The sequence below is a fragment of the Clinocottus analis genome, unplaced genomic scaffold, assembly GCF_023055335.1.
Source record: "Clinocottus analis isolate CAN_PGR_092001 unplaced genomic scaffold, fCliAna1.0.p SCAF_1, whole genome shotgun sequence".
NCBI lineage: Eukaryota > Metazoa > Chordata > Actinopteri > Perciformes > Cottidae > Clinocottus > Clinocottus analis.
This window is the reverse complement of record NW_027175820.1, coordinates 13,468,817-13,486,048: the sequence shown is the minus strand read 5'-3', so window position 1 is coordinate 13,486,048 and position 17,232 is coordinate 13,468,817. Positions and strand designations below refer to the sequence as shown.

General features: G+C 37.5%; 3 protein-coding genes across 4 annotated transcripts in view; all 3 read right to left on the bottom strand.

The window, feature by feature from the left end:
• Positions 1-1,012: 1,012 nt before the first annotated feature.
• Positions 1,013-4,041, bottom strand: pdcd5 (programmed cell death 5). Its single transcript, XM_068573013.1, has 6 exons — positions 3,874-4,041; positions 3,029-3,072; positions 2,609-2,670; positions 1,846-1,937; positions 1,679-1,750; positions 1,013-1,594 (listed from the first exon to the last, which is right to left on the bottom strand). The coding sequence occupies exons 1-6, from the start codon at positions 3,937-3,939 to the stop codon at positions 1,547-1,549; spliced, it is 384 nt and encodes a 127-aa protein (XP_068429114.1). The 5' UTR covers positions 3,940-4,041; the 3' UTR covers positions 1,013-1,546.
• A 688-nt stretch (positions 4,042-4,729) lies between these two features.
• On the bottom strand, positions 4,730-6,710 carry uraha (urate (5-hydroxyiso-) hydrolase a). The gene is made up of 4 exons (XM_068575532.1): positions 6,657-6,710; positions 5,287-5,426; positions 5,033-5,168; positions 4,730-4,819 (listed from the first exon to the last, which is right to left on the bottom strand). The coding sequence occupies exons 1-4, from the start codon at positions 6,708-6,710 to the stop codon at positions 4,730-4,732; spliced, it is 420 nt and encodes a 139-aa protein (XP_068431633.1).
• Positions 6,711-7,992: 1,282 nt separating this feature from the next.
• LOC137784217 (heterogeneous nuclear ribonucleoprotein C-like) overlaps positions 7,993-17,232 on the bottom strand; it is a 32,233-nt gene continuing 22,993 nt past the window's right edge. Inside the window, exons 3-7 of one of the 2 annotated variants that reach the window (XM_068574726.1) lie at positions 16,251-16,301; positions 12,588-12,757; positions 11,805-11,918; positions 10,136-10,293; positions 7,996-9,444 (exon numbers count right to left, since the gene is read on the bottom strand). In XM_068574726.1, the coding sequence (XP_068430827.1) occupies positions 9,406-9,444; positions 10,136-10,293; positions 11,805-11,918; positions 12,588-12,757; positions 16,251-16,301 (532 nt within the window). In that variant the 3' untranslated portion in view covers positions 7,996-9,405. Of the gene's footprint in view, positions 9,445-10,135; positions 10,294-11,804; positions 11,919-12,587; positions 12,758-16,250; positions 16,302-17,232 lie in introns of both variants that reach the window. The other variant, XM_068574735.1, reaches the window with a different exon arrangement.

The window sequence follows — 17,232 nt, the reverse complement described above, 5'->3', positions numbered from 1 at the left end:
TACATTTCAAAAAACAACTATGCAGTACATAACTGCAGTACATGATTGCACTATTTAAATATGCTATGATGTGGATAATACTTTTACCCTTACTTTCTTGAGTCAGAAACATTTATTGTCGTGCATGTTTTCACATACAAGGAATTTCTCATGGCGGGTGGTAAACATCATTAAACAATAAACAGAGTGCAAGAAATGGGAGCATGTTTAAATGTACAACTAAATCTACATTAGAATATAACATTAAAACAAAGTGCACAGACACAGATATACCAGTAATTTAGGGTGAAATAGTGTAAATGTAATGTGAAAGTGACAAGTGTAATGGTAAAGTGGCAAGTGTATCTAAATATGAGGTTAAATTGTCCTCGGGGTGACAGAACATTTGTCATGAAGCATTTTTACACTTTACTTAACCTCTCAAATAAAGAATCTCTTCCCACCAATAGTATCAGGGTAACTCCTCTATTATTAGATAACTCTTCTCCCACTTAACAATGGAGGAACACAAAAGTGCAAAGAAATTGTTAAAGTAGAATGGATCACCAAATTATGTTTATAAAAATAAATGCTTGTGAAGCTATGCTAACTTTAGCTAACTAATGATTGGTGATGCAACAGTAATGCAAGTATTGTCTTTGGCTTTGAAAATGTTAATTGTGGAAACAAAGCTTATTCTTATTTGACTTGCAATGAAGCACTCGCACAATGTATCGCATTTCTCATTCATGCTTTCTACTTTAAAAGTAGTTGGATACATTTAGCCATATGTAAACTCTTGATTCAGAAGAAATAGTCAAGTCATCTATGAAGAAACATCAAGTCAACCTTTTCTATGGTGGTGAAGTCCATGTGTAATGATACTGTAGACTGTTTCGGTTCTTGCAATAAACATAGTCAGATAATTGTGTGCATTGATCAAAGAAACACAATCTGTGAAAAACTAGAGACCTTTTTAAAAGGGTTGAACTCTTTCATGAATATACATTTTAGAAGGTTCAGTAGAAAAATAAACATTTGAAATTAAGGCTTTATTTTGTTTAATGTAAACCTTTAACAAACATGTTGGCAAAAAGAAAATATCAAAGTGTAACAATCAAAGTTATTGGGATGCTGGTACTAAATACAGAACAATGTTTCGTACTAACTGAACATTCTGGATAGAATAAGTGTGCTTCTTATGATTGAAGAACAGAAGTCAAACATGGTAAAAAATAAAAAAAGAGTTACTACAGATAGGAACTAGAGGAGTCAAACGGTGTTGTGATTCGTAAACTGTCAGGGGTACGACACAAGCAGAGCAAATTTGTAGCAACTTGATGGAAAAGAAATCATAAAAGACCCCCTTAATAGTCTCTGTGAATATTCTACCAACACATATGCCACTATGTCAACTCCACTTTGTTCTTTCCTCCTGGTGATGTAGTTTCCAAAGACACACATAACTTCATGTGGCATCCCAGGATTCAGGTCAAAGATGGTATCAAAGTCTCAGTAAAGCATATCCTCTCCAGATTTCTTGGCTTGTTTCAGTTCTCATTTAAAGTTAGTAATCCTCCTCATCATCGGAGTCCATCACCTTACGCCTGTTGAACTGTCGAGTACAGAGCATAAGGATGTAAGATGGACAAGTGACTGGTAATGACTCAAACATAGGTGACATTTCAGTGGCACTTACTTTAACTGTTGTCTTCTTGTCTATTTGCTGACTGACTTTTTCTAGAATCTCGATCAAGCCCGATTCAGATATCTGACAAAAGAAAAAATGCATTTATGACACTTCTGGCATGTGGAATAATATCAACATTAGTGCTGCAAGCATCAGAGCAGAGGTCATTTACTTACCTTTCCTCCCAATGATCCCATACGAGCCATTTGAATTAGATAGTTCTCAACTGCATTGGCCTTCTCCGGCTTTACCAAAGCAAGATTGTTCACTGAAAAGAAAAATGATTTTACCACCATGTGCTCACATTTGAGTGGCATTTACAGATGTACAACCTATTCATCACACAATATAGTTTCAAAGGAGCACTGGCCTTTTTGTGTGAATAGCAACCACTCTTAAGATGTGTTACAAACTTTACTATGATTTTTTACGACAACATTTATAATGCTGGCATGCTGGTGGTGACTTTGTTACATACAGTTGCAATTATGCTATTTAGAACAGGATTTAAAATGCTTGATTCTCTCATCATTTGTAATATTTTCTGTTTTCACACAAATCTTTCTGTTATTATTTCACATTCTTAACTGACAAATAAGTACATCTCACTAAAATGGAAGGAGTCTCTGTCCTTCTGTTGATCTATTCTCTCGATAACCGTTCATTCCCCACTTGGCAGGTGTATTGCTTTTGAGATCTACGTGACATTATTAGTATTTATTAGTAGTGTGTTATGTATACACTGTGATCTATTGCGAGGGGACACCCTGTTAATTATGACACTGCCAAAGGCATATTGGGTAAATGTTTTCTCTGTCAATGTTTGTGTGAGCCTTTGCGCCCAAATGCAGTGTCGACTCTAGTCATGATAGTTTATGGCAACTATGTCATGGCAGGAAAAATGCTCAGTCGGCAAAATAAATCTCTTAACAAACTTACATCTGGCTCGAGCAGCTTGGTCCAGAACTTGAGCCAATATAGAGTTCCTCATGTCTGTTTCTCTGTGAAAAAAAAGTAACATTAGCACGTCACCACTACGTACCACAGTTTGGGTCAAAGGCTGAGACCAGTATAAAGAAAACAGAAAAATGCTTGTATTAAACTGTCTGGCCATCAGAACATTGGCTCTGTCCCACAGCTACACAGACAGGTTAAACAGTATAGCAAGTCTTAGCTTTGCTTTCAAAATATATTGACTCTGTAATAGTAATCATTTCACAATAGTGTGTAGATAATTAGGTGCATATGTGCTCTTTAATTTACGAATCCATGTATTTGACTAATACAGACACCATACTGTATATAAAGTAAAATGCATTTACTATATGTCTATGCTTTAAATCAATTACCACATCTCACCTTTGTTTGGCCTCTTCTCCTTGTTGCTGCTTATTTGAAGTATCCTGAAATAAAAAGTTAGAAAGCACGGTCACATATACTGTAGGTTGTGTAGCCATTCTGTAGAGCAATGTATTGCACTTATCTGGTACAATCTACAATCATACAAATATATCTGTGATATAATAATATCTTACTAATTCCATCAATGGGTTCTGCTGAAAAGTGTATAAGTATTGTGTAAAGTGTAAGGTTTTCACATATGATGCCACTATATCAATATTTAGTAATTATATCAATATACAACGTTATTTATTAGGGTCACAGAAGACATTATTTACATTTGTACTATTAGTTACTTAAGTTTATCATGTATCATGTGGCCAATAAGAAAAACACTGACGGTCACGACACGGTTTTGTATTTTTACTTAATAACAGAAATATAAAAGATAATTTCAGAAAATACTCAACTCCAACTAAGCTCATCAGTCTACTGTGTACTTGTGAACTTGGCCGCTAAAAAAATAACATTTGTTTGACATAACTTCCTATTTCAACGCTGTCATTGTCATAGGGGTGTGCGATGTCTTGTCGATTAAAAGCTAGCAGCGCCTGTGAGATGATGATGGTGGTTATTACTGTGATTTATGTTACCTACTCCTGAGCTCAGTAGTAGCATGCTCATTTACACCGAGCATGGCTCTCATAAGTGGGCTATATATAGATATCCCCTGAGTGACAGTTCAATCCGTCTAGTTGCTGGTTTCGCCACACTGACATAGCTATTAGCAGCACACTGAACTCAGCCTCTCTTCATAGCGCGGCGGCCGTAAACACGCTTCCCAGCTCGCGTTGTGTCCTTACCCCGTGCTTTGCCTGGAGCTCCGCCATTCTTTGCCGCCTAATTGCTTCTAATTCGTCGTCTGCCATGGTTAATAATATGGATATGGACCTGATAGACGGCAAAGGGACGAGATAATGTAAGAAAATGTAACCTAAACTCCCAGCAGAGGCAAGGCCCTACCCAGTTCAGGAGAGTGTAATCAAAGTCGAAAGCGCCGAGCGAACAGTCAGGGTGAAGCAATCGAGCGCAGAGTGAGGATCACGTCGAAAAGAGAAACTGTGATTCATGAATAGTAGAAATATTATTTATAGTCAAATGTACTGTGAAACACTTGCACATTTTCTTATTAAAATACACTCGCCCCATTTAATGTATAATACATACTTGTTTTAAAGTACTATAATCTGTTGTTTACCATGTATTTATTGTTTTTATTATATTTTTATGTTTTATTGTTGTATTTTTTGTTTGATGTATATGTTTATTGGTATAAACCTTTCACTGACTCAAATACTTGTATGTGCAATAAATGATTCTGATTCTGATTTCTCTCTATGCAATACTGAGTACTGAGTTTTGCAGAGAGAAAAGAAACTCATTTGCATGCACGTTGGCAAAAGAAAAAATAAATAATTGAAAGAACCCAACTTTGTTTATTAGGTTAATTAAAACAGTATATGCCTTAATAACATAAATTATCATTTTATATAATGGTATCCTTATACAGACAGTACAGACCGTGTACATAAGTAATGTGATTTGTGCAATTGCAAAAATATGTATTTATTACAGTATCATGCAATTATTCCAAGGGAAGAAGCATTCAGATGGAGGACTATGTCTTGTCAATGGGTTCAGCTGCATCACACTTGATTTCTAGCTCCCTTTGTACGTACTGTAAGAGAAACGACTCAGGAGCAGTGGGACATGGTACTTTTGGCCTGGGTCATTAATAGTGAAGACAATCTGTAACAAAACACCAACATTAAAGAGATCAACAATTAAAGTAAGACATGATTGCATGATATGCCTGTATGCCAAGTTAAATGAGAGTACACATTCACAGATATAGTTACAAAAATACAGTAATATAAAGACGCAAGCAAGTAAAGCAGTGTTATGCCTAAGAATGGAAGATGATGATCATGTTGGCACATACCACTTTATGCTTTTCCTCACCTCAACATACGGGTAGAAGCCGGCCTCGCCCACACTCTCCCAGTACTGATTAGTCTCAAAATGCAATCGATACACTCCAGAAGTAAACATTTGTGTTGTGATGAGTCCTGGGCAACGTCCATCAGCATTAGTGATCCTTTTGAGACAAAATATGATTAAAGACCTATGAATGGAAATCTACAACAGCTAGTGGCCATGTGACCATTTGGGGTTTTATGTGAGAGGTGTTTTGCTTATCTTCCTCAGGTTTTTACCCAGTGGTTATCAAACTCCAGGCACTAGAGGAGGGGTCTTGTCGATAGAGACTCAGGGCTATGTCCGCACCAGGGACGCCCATTGCAGTGTTCAGCACATGGGTGGTCAAGGGGCTAGCAGGGCCGGCCATTGCTGTGAACTACAGAACAGGAGCTTCAGACTTTCAAATGATGTAATTAAATCTGAAGAAATCAGATTAAAGTAACATTAAAATGTTTGCTACAAATGCAAAAACATATTCATCAGGACTAGTTTTCTAATCTGATTTTTTTCTTTTCTTCTCCAAATGTGACCAAATGTTACCAAATGTGAGCCCTTGTCTGACTTTTTTCTGTACTAAATCCTCTCTAACTTTCTTCTGCTTCACTTTATCGAAGTAAAACAATGCAAAAATTATGTTCAAACTTTGAGGTATGATTTGGGAGAATTTAAAAGCTTATGAATGCATCATTTCAAGGTAAAAATCATGCTAAAAGTGCTTTCTTTCTTGGCGGACCTGAAAACTTTACATTACACACTGTGTCATCTTCATTTACTCTTAACCAGTAACACATAGACTGATATTTACATTACAAATTTAACATTATACTTGTTTATTAACTCCACAAGTATTCAAATAGCTCTAGCGATTGCAGAGACACACCCGTTTTAGTTTGGGTATGTCATTTTCAAGCAGAAACCTCAAAAGAGGCTCGGGGCTTAAAAGGTTAATGGCATTGGTTTTGAATTATCTTTATTCATTTGTTACAATTTTACAAGATCACGACACTGTAACACCCAATCTTACATTCATACAGTCTCGCTCTTTCAAAGCAAAAAACTAAGTTAAAATTTGGCCCACAAGTTGTTTCTGACATACACATGAAATGTAATGATGTGCTTTCTGCGAGCCAGGGAGCCGTCCTGTATTAAAGTAATATGTGGGATTTATTTGGGAATGCTTTCACCACTGATAATAGTGCAGATTTCTTTTCGATTTATATTTTGTCTTTAACTTATTTAAAATACTGAAAATACAAGTAGCAAATTGTACATGTAAATTGTAAGTTATTATGGATAAAGGATAATTGAATAACAGGACATGTAATTACCTTAACTAAATAGTTGTTAAAACTAATTTTAACACTTTGTTATATCTATATTTCACATTTGATTTTTTTTAAATAAAATGTTTTTTGGGCTAAAATATATATTTTAATGACTGATTGTTGACTGCTCCTGTTGTAGCCTCTCTTACTTCTCATATATCCTCAGTCATGTTGCTATAAATAACAATATACGGTCCATACAACATTATGGATATGATAGTCTTTTCTATTGAAGGAGATATTCTATTGCATTATATATCTATTAAAAGTTTTGCGCTTACCTTATTTCCAGGCAAAATATGACCTTTGAGTTGTTGCAGCCTGTTCGCACTCATGTGTGCTGATGAATAAACTGAGTGAGTGGGTTTTACCAAATAATATATAATTTCATAGTTTATTAAACAGCATCACATTTTCTTCTTGTAAATCTGCACACTGACCTAATATTCCGCATGACATCCAGTGTTTAAGTGCTTATCTTTCTGTCAACAGAAGACTGGTTATGCAAGAGCTCCTTTTGTCACACTTTGAACTTTGTGGAAATTGAGGATGAAAGAGCAATGCCCGGAGGCCGAGGCACACGTAAACGAGTTCATAATAGTTTAGATAAAAGGAACGCTTTATTTCTATTTTCTGACATACACTATAAGGAATGTATTGTACTAAAATGCCACTATATTTTTTAGTTTTTCTGAGAAACATCTGTCAAAAACGTCTGTGACATGAACTGTGGTACACGTTCAAAACTGAAGGTCCATTTACTAAACCTTTGCCAGAGCTTTCTACAATAAGTCTTAGACCTCATAAGCAAAGGGAACTTGTTCAGTTTAGGAAAGTGTGTCATCAGTAATTTAAATAAATTGTTTACAAAAATTTACATTAATTATTCCTGATTTGAAAGTTTCTAGTAAGCTAGCATTTCATATTTTCTGTTTAAATTTAAATATTAACTAAGTAACCACATGATTTGAGCTCATGAACACCTTAAACTGTGTTCTCTTTTTTGTTGTTGTTTTTTTACATGTTTTATTTTACACCAAAATATTGTGTAAAGGATCACATAAACCACAATTATTTTCTCACTGTGGCCCTAGTATATTACTTAATAACGCCACCTTTTTCTAAAACGGCTTTTCAGAAACACGGCTAGAGGTGCAGATACTTTCTTGAACTTGTGTTACACTTGCTGTATGTTCACCACTAGCCTTGTCTCTGAAAAACATTTTTCCAAATATTGTAGAACACTGCTTCCAAATATGTTTGAAAAAACTGTGTGCAGAAAATGCTCTGTACCTCTTAATCTGTCTGGACCTGGCTCCCATGTTGTTGTCACTGGAGTTTGAAACTCAAACAACTTTTGGAAACTGCTGCAGTTTAAGTCTGCACAATGTTGGCGTTATCATCAGGTGCATGGCTCTCAAAACAGCATCCACATTTGGATGAGAATGTATAATTCTGCCTGAGTGTCCGGTGGACCTATAGTTTAAACCTGTTTATTGAGGATGATTGTGGGTGTTGTGCGTTCAGAGAGATTTAGCTCTCTGACTTCCGGCAAGCAGGAGGATGTTTACAATCATCAGCTTTCCTCTGTTTGATAAGGAGTATATCATTATTTAGGATGATTTGCACACTGTAAATGGGAAGGTTTTGAAGCAGTACTTTCAACATTTTATAATTTCTGATATGTATATTATTTCCAGTGGTAGCTTCTCTGTTTTCCTCTTTGTCTGTCTTGGTCACTGAAAAAAAAATAAACACACTCCCATGTACTGTATTTATACTCAATATGAAAATACCTTTACTACTGTGACAATTAGTATTTCCACTTGACTAATCTGAATAATGCAAACAAAATAATGTAACACCATAGGAATAACATTATTGTTTTCGTTTAAAGAACACATGAGAAGTCCTAAAGCAAGATTAAAATCAGACAGTTCAACAATTACAGTAAAGTTTACAATAATACACAATATTACATACTGACCGGGGCCTCAGCATATCTTGAAAGTGCCAAATCCATGTTGGAAGAGAGGAGTAACATTTCTCTAACATATTTAAAGTAGATAAAATACATTTGTTTGAGACTTACAAGCAGAATACAACCTGTTTCACCTGAATGACCAGCGTAACTACTCAATCTCTCACTATAGCTGAAGTATTATATCTTAGAAGTATACAACAAAGTGGAAAGGTGAGTTAAGCGTCATGAAAATGCTCTAAGAAAAGATCAATTTTAAGAATGTTTTGATTTCTTTTGCTTTCATAAGTCAAAAATACTTTTCAGATCCACCAAAGAGATTTTCATTTTACAGAACATGCACACACTATTCCAGTTATACCATCATTCAGGAAATTATCATTTTTATTATGGCGTTAACATGGTTTATAACTGCCCGCGGGTCATTAATATTCCAGGTTTATCCTTTTTCTCTGTTATTCAATTCAGTATATGAGAATTTTGTCTTTGCAGAAACTGGTAAAACAGCAGAAACACTATAGCACCTCTAGCAACATAAATTATTAATCTAAAATAGTAGTTTGATGCTGGCTTGTGCTGCCTGTTTCAGAAGAAGGCTATACATGTGGACAAGATAAATTTATAAGCTTACACAAGGTCTTAAATGAGTAATCTTTTCGCCTCATTTGGATTCATTCTAAACTATTTAGATTAATACTGGAATATTAATGTTTTTGCACACCCTCTTTTACATTTAAATAGGAACGTTTCCTTAAGCGGGATAATAAAAAGTTAATTTCTGCTACCAGTCTTCCAGTTGTCCTTTGTAATTATACTCTCACTCTCTTAAATTTAAGCAACCAAATTATTTTTAATTTGACTTTGGTTTGTATAAGTCACCTGTATTAGTGCTGTAGTTTGACTTAAAAGTACGGCCACAGAAACCAGGCTGTTGTGATACAATGACATACATGTATTGTGTTATCTGATAGTTTGGTGGTTTTTGTTCTCTTCCTCCATGTTTGGCACTTAATTCATCTTAGTCTTCTACGTCTTCTCAAGTTGCTTCCTCATATTTCCTCCTCTAGGTCAGAGCTGTAGTTGCTCATCTGTAACAGACAGACAAAGATGTTTTCATGATGACAAGACATTTCTCACAATTACTCAAGTGAAATTAAATGACTTCACACCGGTGGAAGAATAATCCACGCAGCACTTTTATTATTATTTTTACATTTAAATTTCTATGGGAAACTGAGTTTTCCTGTGTCTTATTGTTCTAAATTATAGTTTTTAGCATTTACAAAATTGAGCCCTGACAGACATATTGCTTCAGACAAATCAACAACATTGTGGCTCTGTGAAGACCCTCTCTGCCACTGGCCGTCGTCCCTGCGGGTGTGCAGGTGGGCGGGGCAGAGTTGGTGGTCAGGAGAGTGGGGACACCTGTGGTTCATTAGCGGCCATGCGCTTAAGAGGCCCTCGGGTCTGTGCTCTCTCTCTGTCTCCCTCCCCGAGATGCAAGGTTGGGTTTGGGCACAACGATCAGGTTTGCCTCTGGTTGGTATAACTAAATAAATTATATTTGTTGGCAAACTACTCACTATACTGTGTATTCTCTCCTCTTTGTCATGGCCACACAGCCTGGTTAGTGACAGCACCATTTAAACCTTTGTAATGAATCTCAATAATACCAGAAACTAGCATCAACTCGTTGTAAAGAAAACAGAGGCAAAAGTGAAGGCCCTCGCTGATACACTTTTTTCAGTCATTCCAGAACAAGTGCACAGGTGCATTTACCGTGTGGTGCTCATCATTGGGCTCCCTCGGGTCAGGGTTCTCTCTGTGGATTCGATGGCGGGAGCTGGGTGGAGAGAGGGAGGAGAGGGAGTGCTCGGGGCTGCTGGCAGACAGAGCGTACAGTGAGCCAGCTGGACTGTCCTCTCTCAGGGGAGACCCTACAAACAGATGCATGCATGGAGTTTAGGTCAGGAACTTAGGTCTTGTTTCCTTTGGAGAAGAAAAACACTGTTTTCTGTGGTTCAAAGACAAAAAGCATCTGTGTGCATCCCATTGCCATTGTACTTGATGACAGGCAGAAAACAAGAGTAGGAGTGACACGATGAAGGACAGATGAGGAAATCGCACGGGGGAAGCGAGAGACAGCAGAGTTAGACAGTGAGAGACAGGGGAATCAAGAAGAGCCTGAGATAAATTAATATGAAGAATAGAGCTATCCATCGCCCAAGGTCAGTCAAACAAGGTAGAACAAACACATACACTGTGGGAAAGTGTGCTCTTACATTTGCAGTAGCGAAGACAAAATGTTAATTTTCATACACAGTCTGATCATGTTGTGCTGGCAGGTGTGGACTCCCTTGATGCCACCATGTACAAAACAACGCCACAAAAGTGTCCTCTTAATTGATTTTTCGAAATATTTTTTGTACAGATTAAAACCAACAAGATGGTAAAACACCCAAACTGGTGGTAACTTTATATTTACCAGAGGGGTATCAATCTTTGCCTTTAACTTTCAGCAGAAAATCTAATCATTGTATCTGTCAAAATGTGAAAATAGTTAGGATATAATGCCAAAGAAAAGTAAACCTACATATGTATTTACAGGTGTTAGTGGACACCCACTGATCATGTGAGAAAGAAATAGGAACACTCAAAAACACACCCTGTGCAATTGTATTGTTGAATAGAAAAAGTTTGGGAAATTGAGAAGGCAGAGAAATGCCCGGCTTATATGCCTGAAACACCATGAATTTTGATCGTTTGAATTTACGAGATTGGAGTGAATTGATATAATGCTAAAATATTGTCATTATAAATAATATGACTAAATTCAGTCCTATTTAGATTTTTTTAAATTTTGTTTTTGAAGGAATATCTTTGCCTTGTTATGTTTTATTTGAATTGTGATGGATGTTCATGGCTGATGCAGGGTTTGAGATATATGGAGGACCAAAAACTGAGCTCATACAGAGCTTTGGAGTCATGAGAATCTGGTTCGACAAAATGATCCACATAAAAATCTGAAACTACAGAAGCTGTGTTCAAATGTCCACTGGAGGGCAGCAGCAGCTCTTCCCTCCATGCACACTGATGTGCTTTTCTGTCAGTTCCTTCAACCACACTGTTTGTTCAGCATGTTCAATAATTTGCTCACATCCATAAATCCAGACACCGGCACTCCAGTACGAATTGGCCTTGCTTCAACTTTTTTTAATCGGTGATGGGAAGGAAATTATTGATTTGTCAGGTAAAATAGAAGTGGCTCTCGTCGGACACCAATCCTGAAATATTTTGATTGGGGATGTGACTGGTGGAGCTAATCTAGCAGAAATCTGAAGGTGGCATATTGTCAGAGTCCATCTAAAATGTTTTTGATGTGCAAATGGATTATCTATCAGTTGATCTCGCACCTCCCTGCCTCTGTCTTTGTGAATGAATGTCTCACCTTTGTGGTCATTCCTCTGTGTGTCCATTTTGTCAAGACTGTCGAGCAGTCCATCGATCTGTGTCTTTATCAGAGTCAGCTCCTTTTTAATCACCTGCAACTCCTCCATTCCCACTGCAGGGATGAAGACAGTAAGAATGTAAGAGATGAGAAAATCTCTTTAGGGATTAGTTAGACATAATTTGTAAATGCATGTATTCGAAGATAGATACCAGGCAGGTATCAACCATCTAATCTAACTTTCTGCAAGAAAGCAATAAGTATATGCCTCAAAATATCTAACTATTACTAATAGTTAACTAATTAATGACTAAAATGTGACAAAGAACAAAGAAAACTGCATGCAAAGTTGACCAAGTTGAGTATCGTATATTTAAAAAGTGCATGTTGGTATTTAACTTTGATCCGCATGTTGAATGTCAGAATTGATTTGAGTTTCTGATTTGCAGGATTGAGTAGTCATGCAGTCGTTGTTTTGAATACAGCAAATTTTATCCATTTCATCGTTTCTTTCTTCAGAGAAGCATCACAGAAAAAAGGGTGGAAAAAAATGCTTGAACTTCAATACCTCGAGATTGTGTGTTGTGACTTCAGTCAACTACACACAGCATATTTTGTCTGTGTACTGAAAGGATGAGAGGCAAACGATCAAATGAGGTTTGTACTCATCATTTTATTTTCCATGTAAAGAGACATTCCCCTCTGCCAGTGATTTAGTCTAACAGTATAAATCTGCATTATCTAATGCAATCTTTTTTATTTGAGTCCATTCACATTACTCACACTTGGTTGTGGATGAACTAGTGGAGTGGGCTCTGGAGCTTTTGGAGTGGGTTCTGTCTCGACTGCGTCTGTTCCCAGAGGAGTAGGAGGAGGAACGGGATCGCTTGGCCAGACTGGGTCCCAGTGGCAGAGGAGACAGGGAAGCCGGCACTCGCTGGTAGTCATATACCCTAAAAGTTTAGAAGATGCAATTTTAAAACAACTCGTCTTTAGCTATTTGCATGCAGCCATTTTTCTGGTGGGAAGGTTTGCTGTGATTTTATGCAATGGTGATTTTATGCTAGGTGTTTGTCTAAAATCAGCAATTGAGAGAGCCTGCTCTCAAGCATGAAAGGGCAACATGTTGCCAATTTTAGACATTTAAGACATGTATTTTTACTCAGACATGGCTGTTTGTGTTTAGGCATCACCTAAATATAGGAACTTTGGCTCTGCTTAAATTAAAAAGAAAAGATATTTAAAAAAAACAACATGTTTATGTTCCCCTAAAATATTTATCAAACCTTAACAGGCACTAATACTTCAAGCCCAGCCCAAAATCACACAAGAGGGGGATATAAGGTGGAAAAAGCATCTTTTATGAAAAGCATTTGTTCAAACTCATAAATAATGGATATCTACAGTATATTCTATATTCTTTTGTCTTTTACTTTCTGTTTCTTGCCTCCTCCCTGTGGACAGCTCCATGTCTCTAACTGTCACTGGATGTAATTGGTTCTGTCAGGGCCAATCAATAGCTCGCTGCCAGGCTAGTAATGGTGACATGGGGAGTATCACAGTCACACTCTATAATGCTTACAGAAACCACACTGTGTTGTTTGTGCATGTGTGCTTGTGTGTGTTTCAGTAAAAATAGAGATTGAAGCAGAAAGTGATTTGACCGAAACACTCATGCACACAACAACCAGGTGAAACACTGCTCCAGGCTGAACACCAACCAACCAATCAGGAATGAGCAAAGCTGTAGGAAACCTGAGAAGGCCAATCCAATCTGTAGATGATTATGTTGCTGTTATGTTAGCAATAAGAGATAGTTGGCTCAAAGAATTAAAAAAGGATTGTCAGGGTTATTACTGTGTTCACCAAACAAACACAACCATATAAAGCCATGAGTGAACAGCTCTCCTGCTTTTCGATGCCAGCCAACAACAGGAAGACAAACTGTCAGGTCCGAGGACTTGGAGTTGGACGTAATGTAGATTACTGATTGAGCCGATAGACAGTTGGCTAGTCTGACTCCCTGAAAAGTTTTCTCTATTTTTCTCTCTCACCTGTTATATTCTTCGAAGCCTCTCTACTTGATACAGATATTTCTGTGTTCTTCTCACATCCGCAGTATGCAAACAGACTCACACGCATCAAAATGTCACATATGGATTAAGTGTATTAGGCCACCATAAGTGTGTGAGAATAGAGGCTTTGAGCATTGTCTGTGCTGAGAGACACAAAGACCAAAGACTTATGGGAGTTTAAAGTCCTTTAAAGCAGTTTGCAGGAGCAGATAGCCAACGTGTTGTTACATCAGCTTTGAAGTGTCATCTCAGAGAATGGAAGCCCAGACAATGAGAGTCTGTGGACGAGTGAGGATTACAGAAAAGTGTGTGAGTGTGTGAGAGAGAGAGGTGTTTGTCTCTATGGATTAGACCCCACAAGGAAAGCAGCTTTGTCAGCTAAAGTTGTTATCTGTGTGTTGAAAGACACTTTTCTATCGTGTTCGCACAAGAGGACAGCGAACACAAAAAAAAACGTAATTTTCCCTCTCTCACACAATGATGTTCTACAAAACAAACAAACACATAAATAAAACACACACACACACACAGACATGGACTCACACCCAGAGGCATACACACAAAGTATGCGCAAATACGCTTCCACACACAGCTGTCAATAGTGCTATAGCATAGGGAATAATCATGCACTCTTTAAAACAAATTGAAAATCAGTGGTGAGTGTTCCCCCAGAGCATAGACGGCAAAATGCCGAGCAAGGCAAAACAAATGCAAAAAAACAACAACAAAAAAAGAAGAAAAGATGACAGTTAATACTCGGAGCAACGGAGCATTGATATGTACTAGAAAGGCTCTGGAATGAGGTGTGTATTCTCTGTGTTTGTGTACGTACATGTGTGTGTGTGTGTGTGTGTGTGTGTGTGTGTGTGTGTGTGTGTGTGTGTGTTATGTGACGGCCTGCTTTTATTCAGATGTGCTGAGTAGAGTGTTTATGATTGAGGCCTGGGGGTGTAGGAAGGTCCCTGCACAATTTCATTGGAGGACCAGAGTCCAGAGTAGTCAGAGTGTCGCTCAGTTTAACGAACTACCTCATCGACCTAACCGACGCACTTAACTGCATGCTGCACAAGAGTGTGTTCTGTATGAACATAAAAAGGTAAATGCACAACGCAAACTAACTGAGTTCATGACACATCCCAAGCAATATGCTCAGTTTGGGTGTTTTTTTGAAGGGCATTATGTAATACAATGGATGGTTGTTGTCACTTTGTTCTGGCAGCTGACAGGAACTGCAAATGTACTTTTTAATTATTTATTTATCTCAATATTTCACACTATAAACTATACACTATAAATGCCTGGGTTTTTGTTAAAATATAGTGAATCAAAAGAGTTTTTTTTCATCTTCAAGTGAAGACTTGATTTTATTTTGGTTTCAGACTACTTCATTGTTATGCCCTCAATTTGGTTTGAAGTGCAGACACCAGTAAATAAAAACAGTTTTTCCTTCACTGTCACTACACAGTGACACAGGCGGACATTATAACAAAAATCTCTGGATGTACCAATAATGTTTTAACTTAAAGAATTTGCAATATAATAGTCATAAGCTTTCACTTTTAGAAGTAAAACTGACATGAAATGAGATCAAAAGATAATTTGTATTGATAGAAATTACTAGTAGCTGCTTGTCAATATGTAAGCTATAAGGGCTGTCACAATGTCAGATTTTCACAACAAAATGATTGTGATCAAAGTAATTGACAATAACAATTGAATCGCAATCAATATAGAGTAAAAATAAATACATTATTCTGTTTATTAACAATAATAAAAAATAGAATAATGCCATCAAATTCATTGTCAACTTTGTTTAGTGCTAGTTGTGTTGTCTTTTTTGGCAAGTGAACTACAAATTTATGGAGGTGGAGTGAGTCTGTCACCATAACTGGAGAATTAAACATTTTAATGTAAATATCGGTATTTTGTGATTTAGAGCTATGTGCTGCCATAAACTCAGAATGTATTGCCTTTAAAGTTCCAGGCAACATCAGTAACGTTATATAGATGCAGCGCAAACGATATATGACTAAGTTTGCTAATTTTAAGATTCAGCTTAAGTTTGAGATTCAGCTTGAGTTACGAATCACAAAGATTACAAATCACAAATCCACAAAGTGGGTGTCTTTCCAGAAAGTGTGCACTTGAGTGTTTGTGTGTAACGAGTGAGTTCCTGGCTGTTGAGTAACAGAAAAACACTGTAAGCAAAGACAGGATGACGGACGGCTGTGTGGCAGACAGTGACGGGGAGCGGAGACTATTGGAGACAGCAAGGATGAAAAATCCACTTTAGCCTCTTCCTTTAGCCTCCTGTGACACGCAGACAAGCAATAAGGCGTGTGAGCTGCCATGCGTGGCTTTCTGACATTACCTGTCATTGTAGTCCTCGTGGTAGCTGTCATAGTCCAAGTCAAACTCAGATCTGCAGGTGGAGAAAGAGACAGGGGAGGTGGTTAGTAAAGTATTTGTCAAAAATACACCATGCACTTTTACTGGGGCGCTCACACACATTTCACTTAACAAACAGCAAGCTTCTTTGTTGTATCAGTGTGTAAATGTAGGTGAGCCTCAACAGATTTATACGGTACAATCACTTCATCTGGAAAGAATGCAGTGTTCATGATCTCCAGCCAGCTAGAAAAAGACATTGGATTTGTTCTGCTGCAGCATCCAAGATAGAAAATCCATAGAAATTGTCTGGTGTGCCAACTGTACCACCCACTGAACATCTAATCTGATGTATGCGCTTGGTGAGGTGAGGCAAGCAGTGAGGCAGGTGAGTGAAGAGAACTGAAATGGGCTGGAAGGTAGAGTGTACCTGCATAACAGACCAGAGGAAGTGGAGGACAGAAAAGTGACACTAAGCCAGAGCGATTCTGGTGTGCCAGACCTCAGCATTCCTCCCTAATCCGCACACAGAGTCCCTAATAATCCCTCTGTGTTTTCTCCCTCCCTCTGTCTCTCTGACTGACTCACCTCCTCGATACGTCTTTGCCATTCTTTCATTGCTTTCATTTACTTCCAACTGCATGACCTCACTCTTTCCTTTTCTCTTTCATTTAGCCCTCACACTTCAATTCAGGAGTTTGACTAGCCAGATAAGTCGTTATGTGGCATTGGCACAGAAAAAGAACTGTGAAGAAACCTTTGGGAGAGCAACAGAAGAGGATCCCTCTTCCAGGGTTGGACAGAAGTGCAGTTGATGTCATGTGTAATGAATAAACAATGTAACAGACACATTAAATGAATATGATAGCAATTATTCATATAATGAGAGTAATCATACTGAAAAAGTTACAGTTTGTTTTCAATTCATAAAACGTCATTAAACAGTCTATGCTTAAACCACAAAC

Coding starts and splice junctions, on each gene's coding strand:
- pdcd5 (XM_068573013.1), bottom strand. CDS start 3,939: ATGGCAGACGACGAATTAGAAGCAATTAGGCGGCAAAGAATGGCGGAG. Junction 3,073..3,873: donor AGCTCCAGGCAAAGCACGGG/GTAAGGACACAA, acceptor TTTTTATTTCAG/GATACTTCAAATAAGCAGCA. Junction 2,671..3,028: donor GGAGAAGAGGCCAAACAAAG/GTGAGATGTGGT, acceptor TTTTTTTCACAG/AGAAACAGACATGAGGAACT.
- uraha (XM_068575532.1), bottom strand. CDS start 6,710: ATGAGTGCGAACAGGCTGCAACAACTCAAAGGTCATATTTTGCCTGGA. Junction 5,427..6,656: donor ATATTTTGCCTGGAAATAAG/GTAAGCGCAAAA, acceptor CCTGTTCTGTAG/TTCACAGCAATGGCCGGCCC. Junction 5,169..5,286: donor TGGAGTTTGATAACCACTGG/GTAAAAACCTGA, acceptor TTGTCTCAAAAG/GATCACTAATGCTGATGGAC.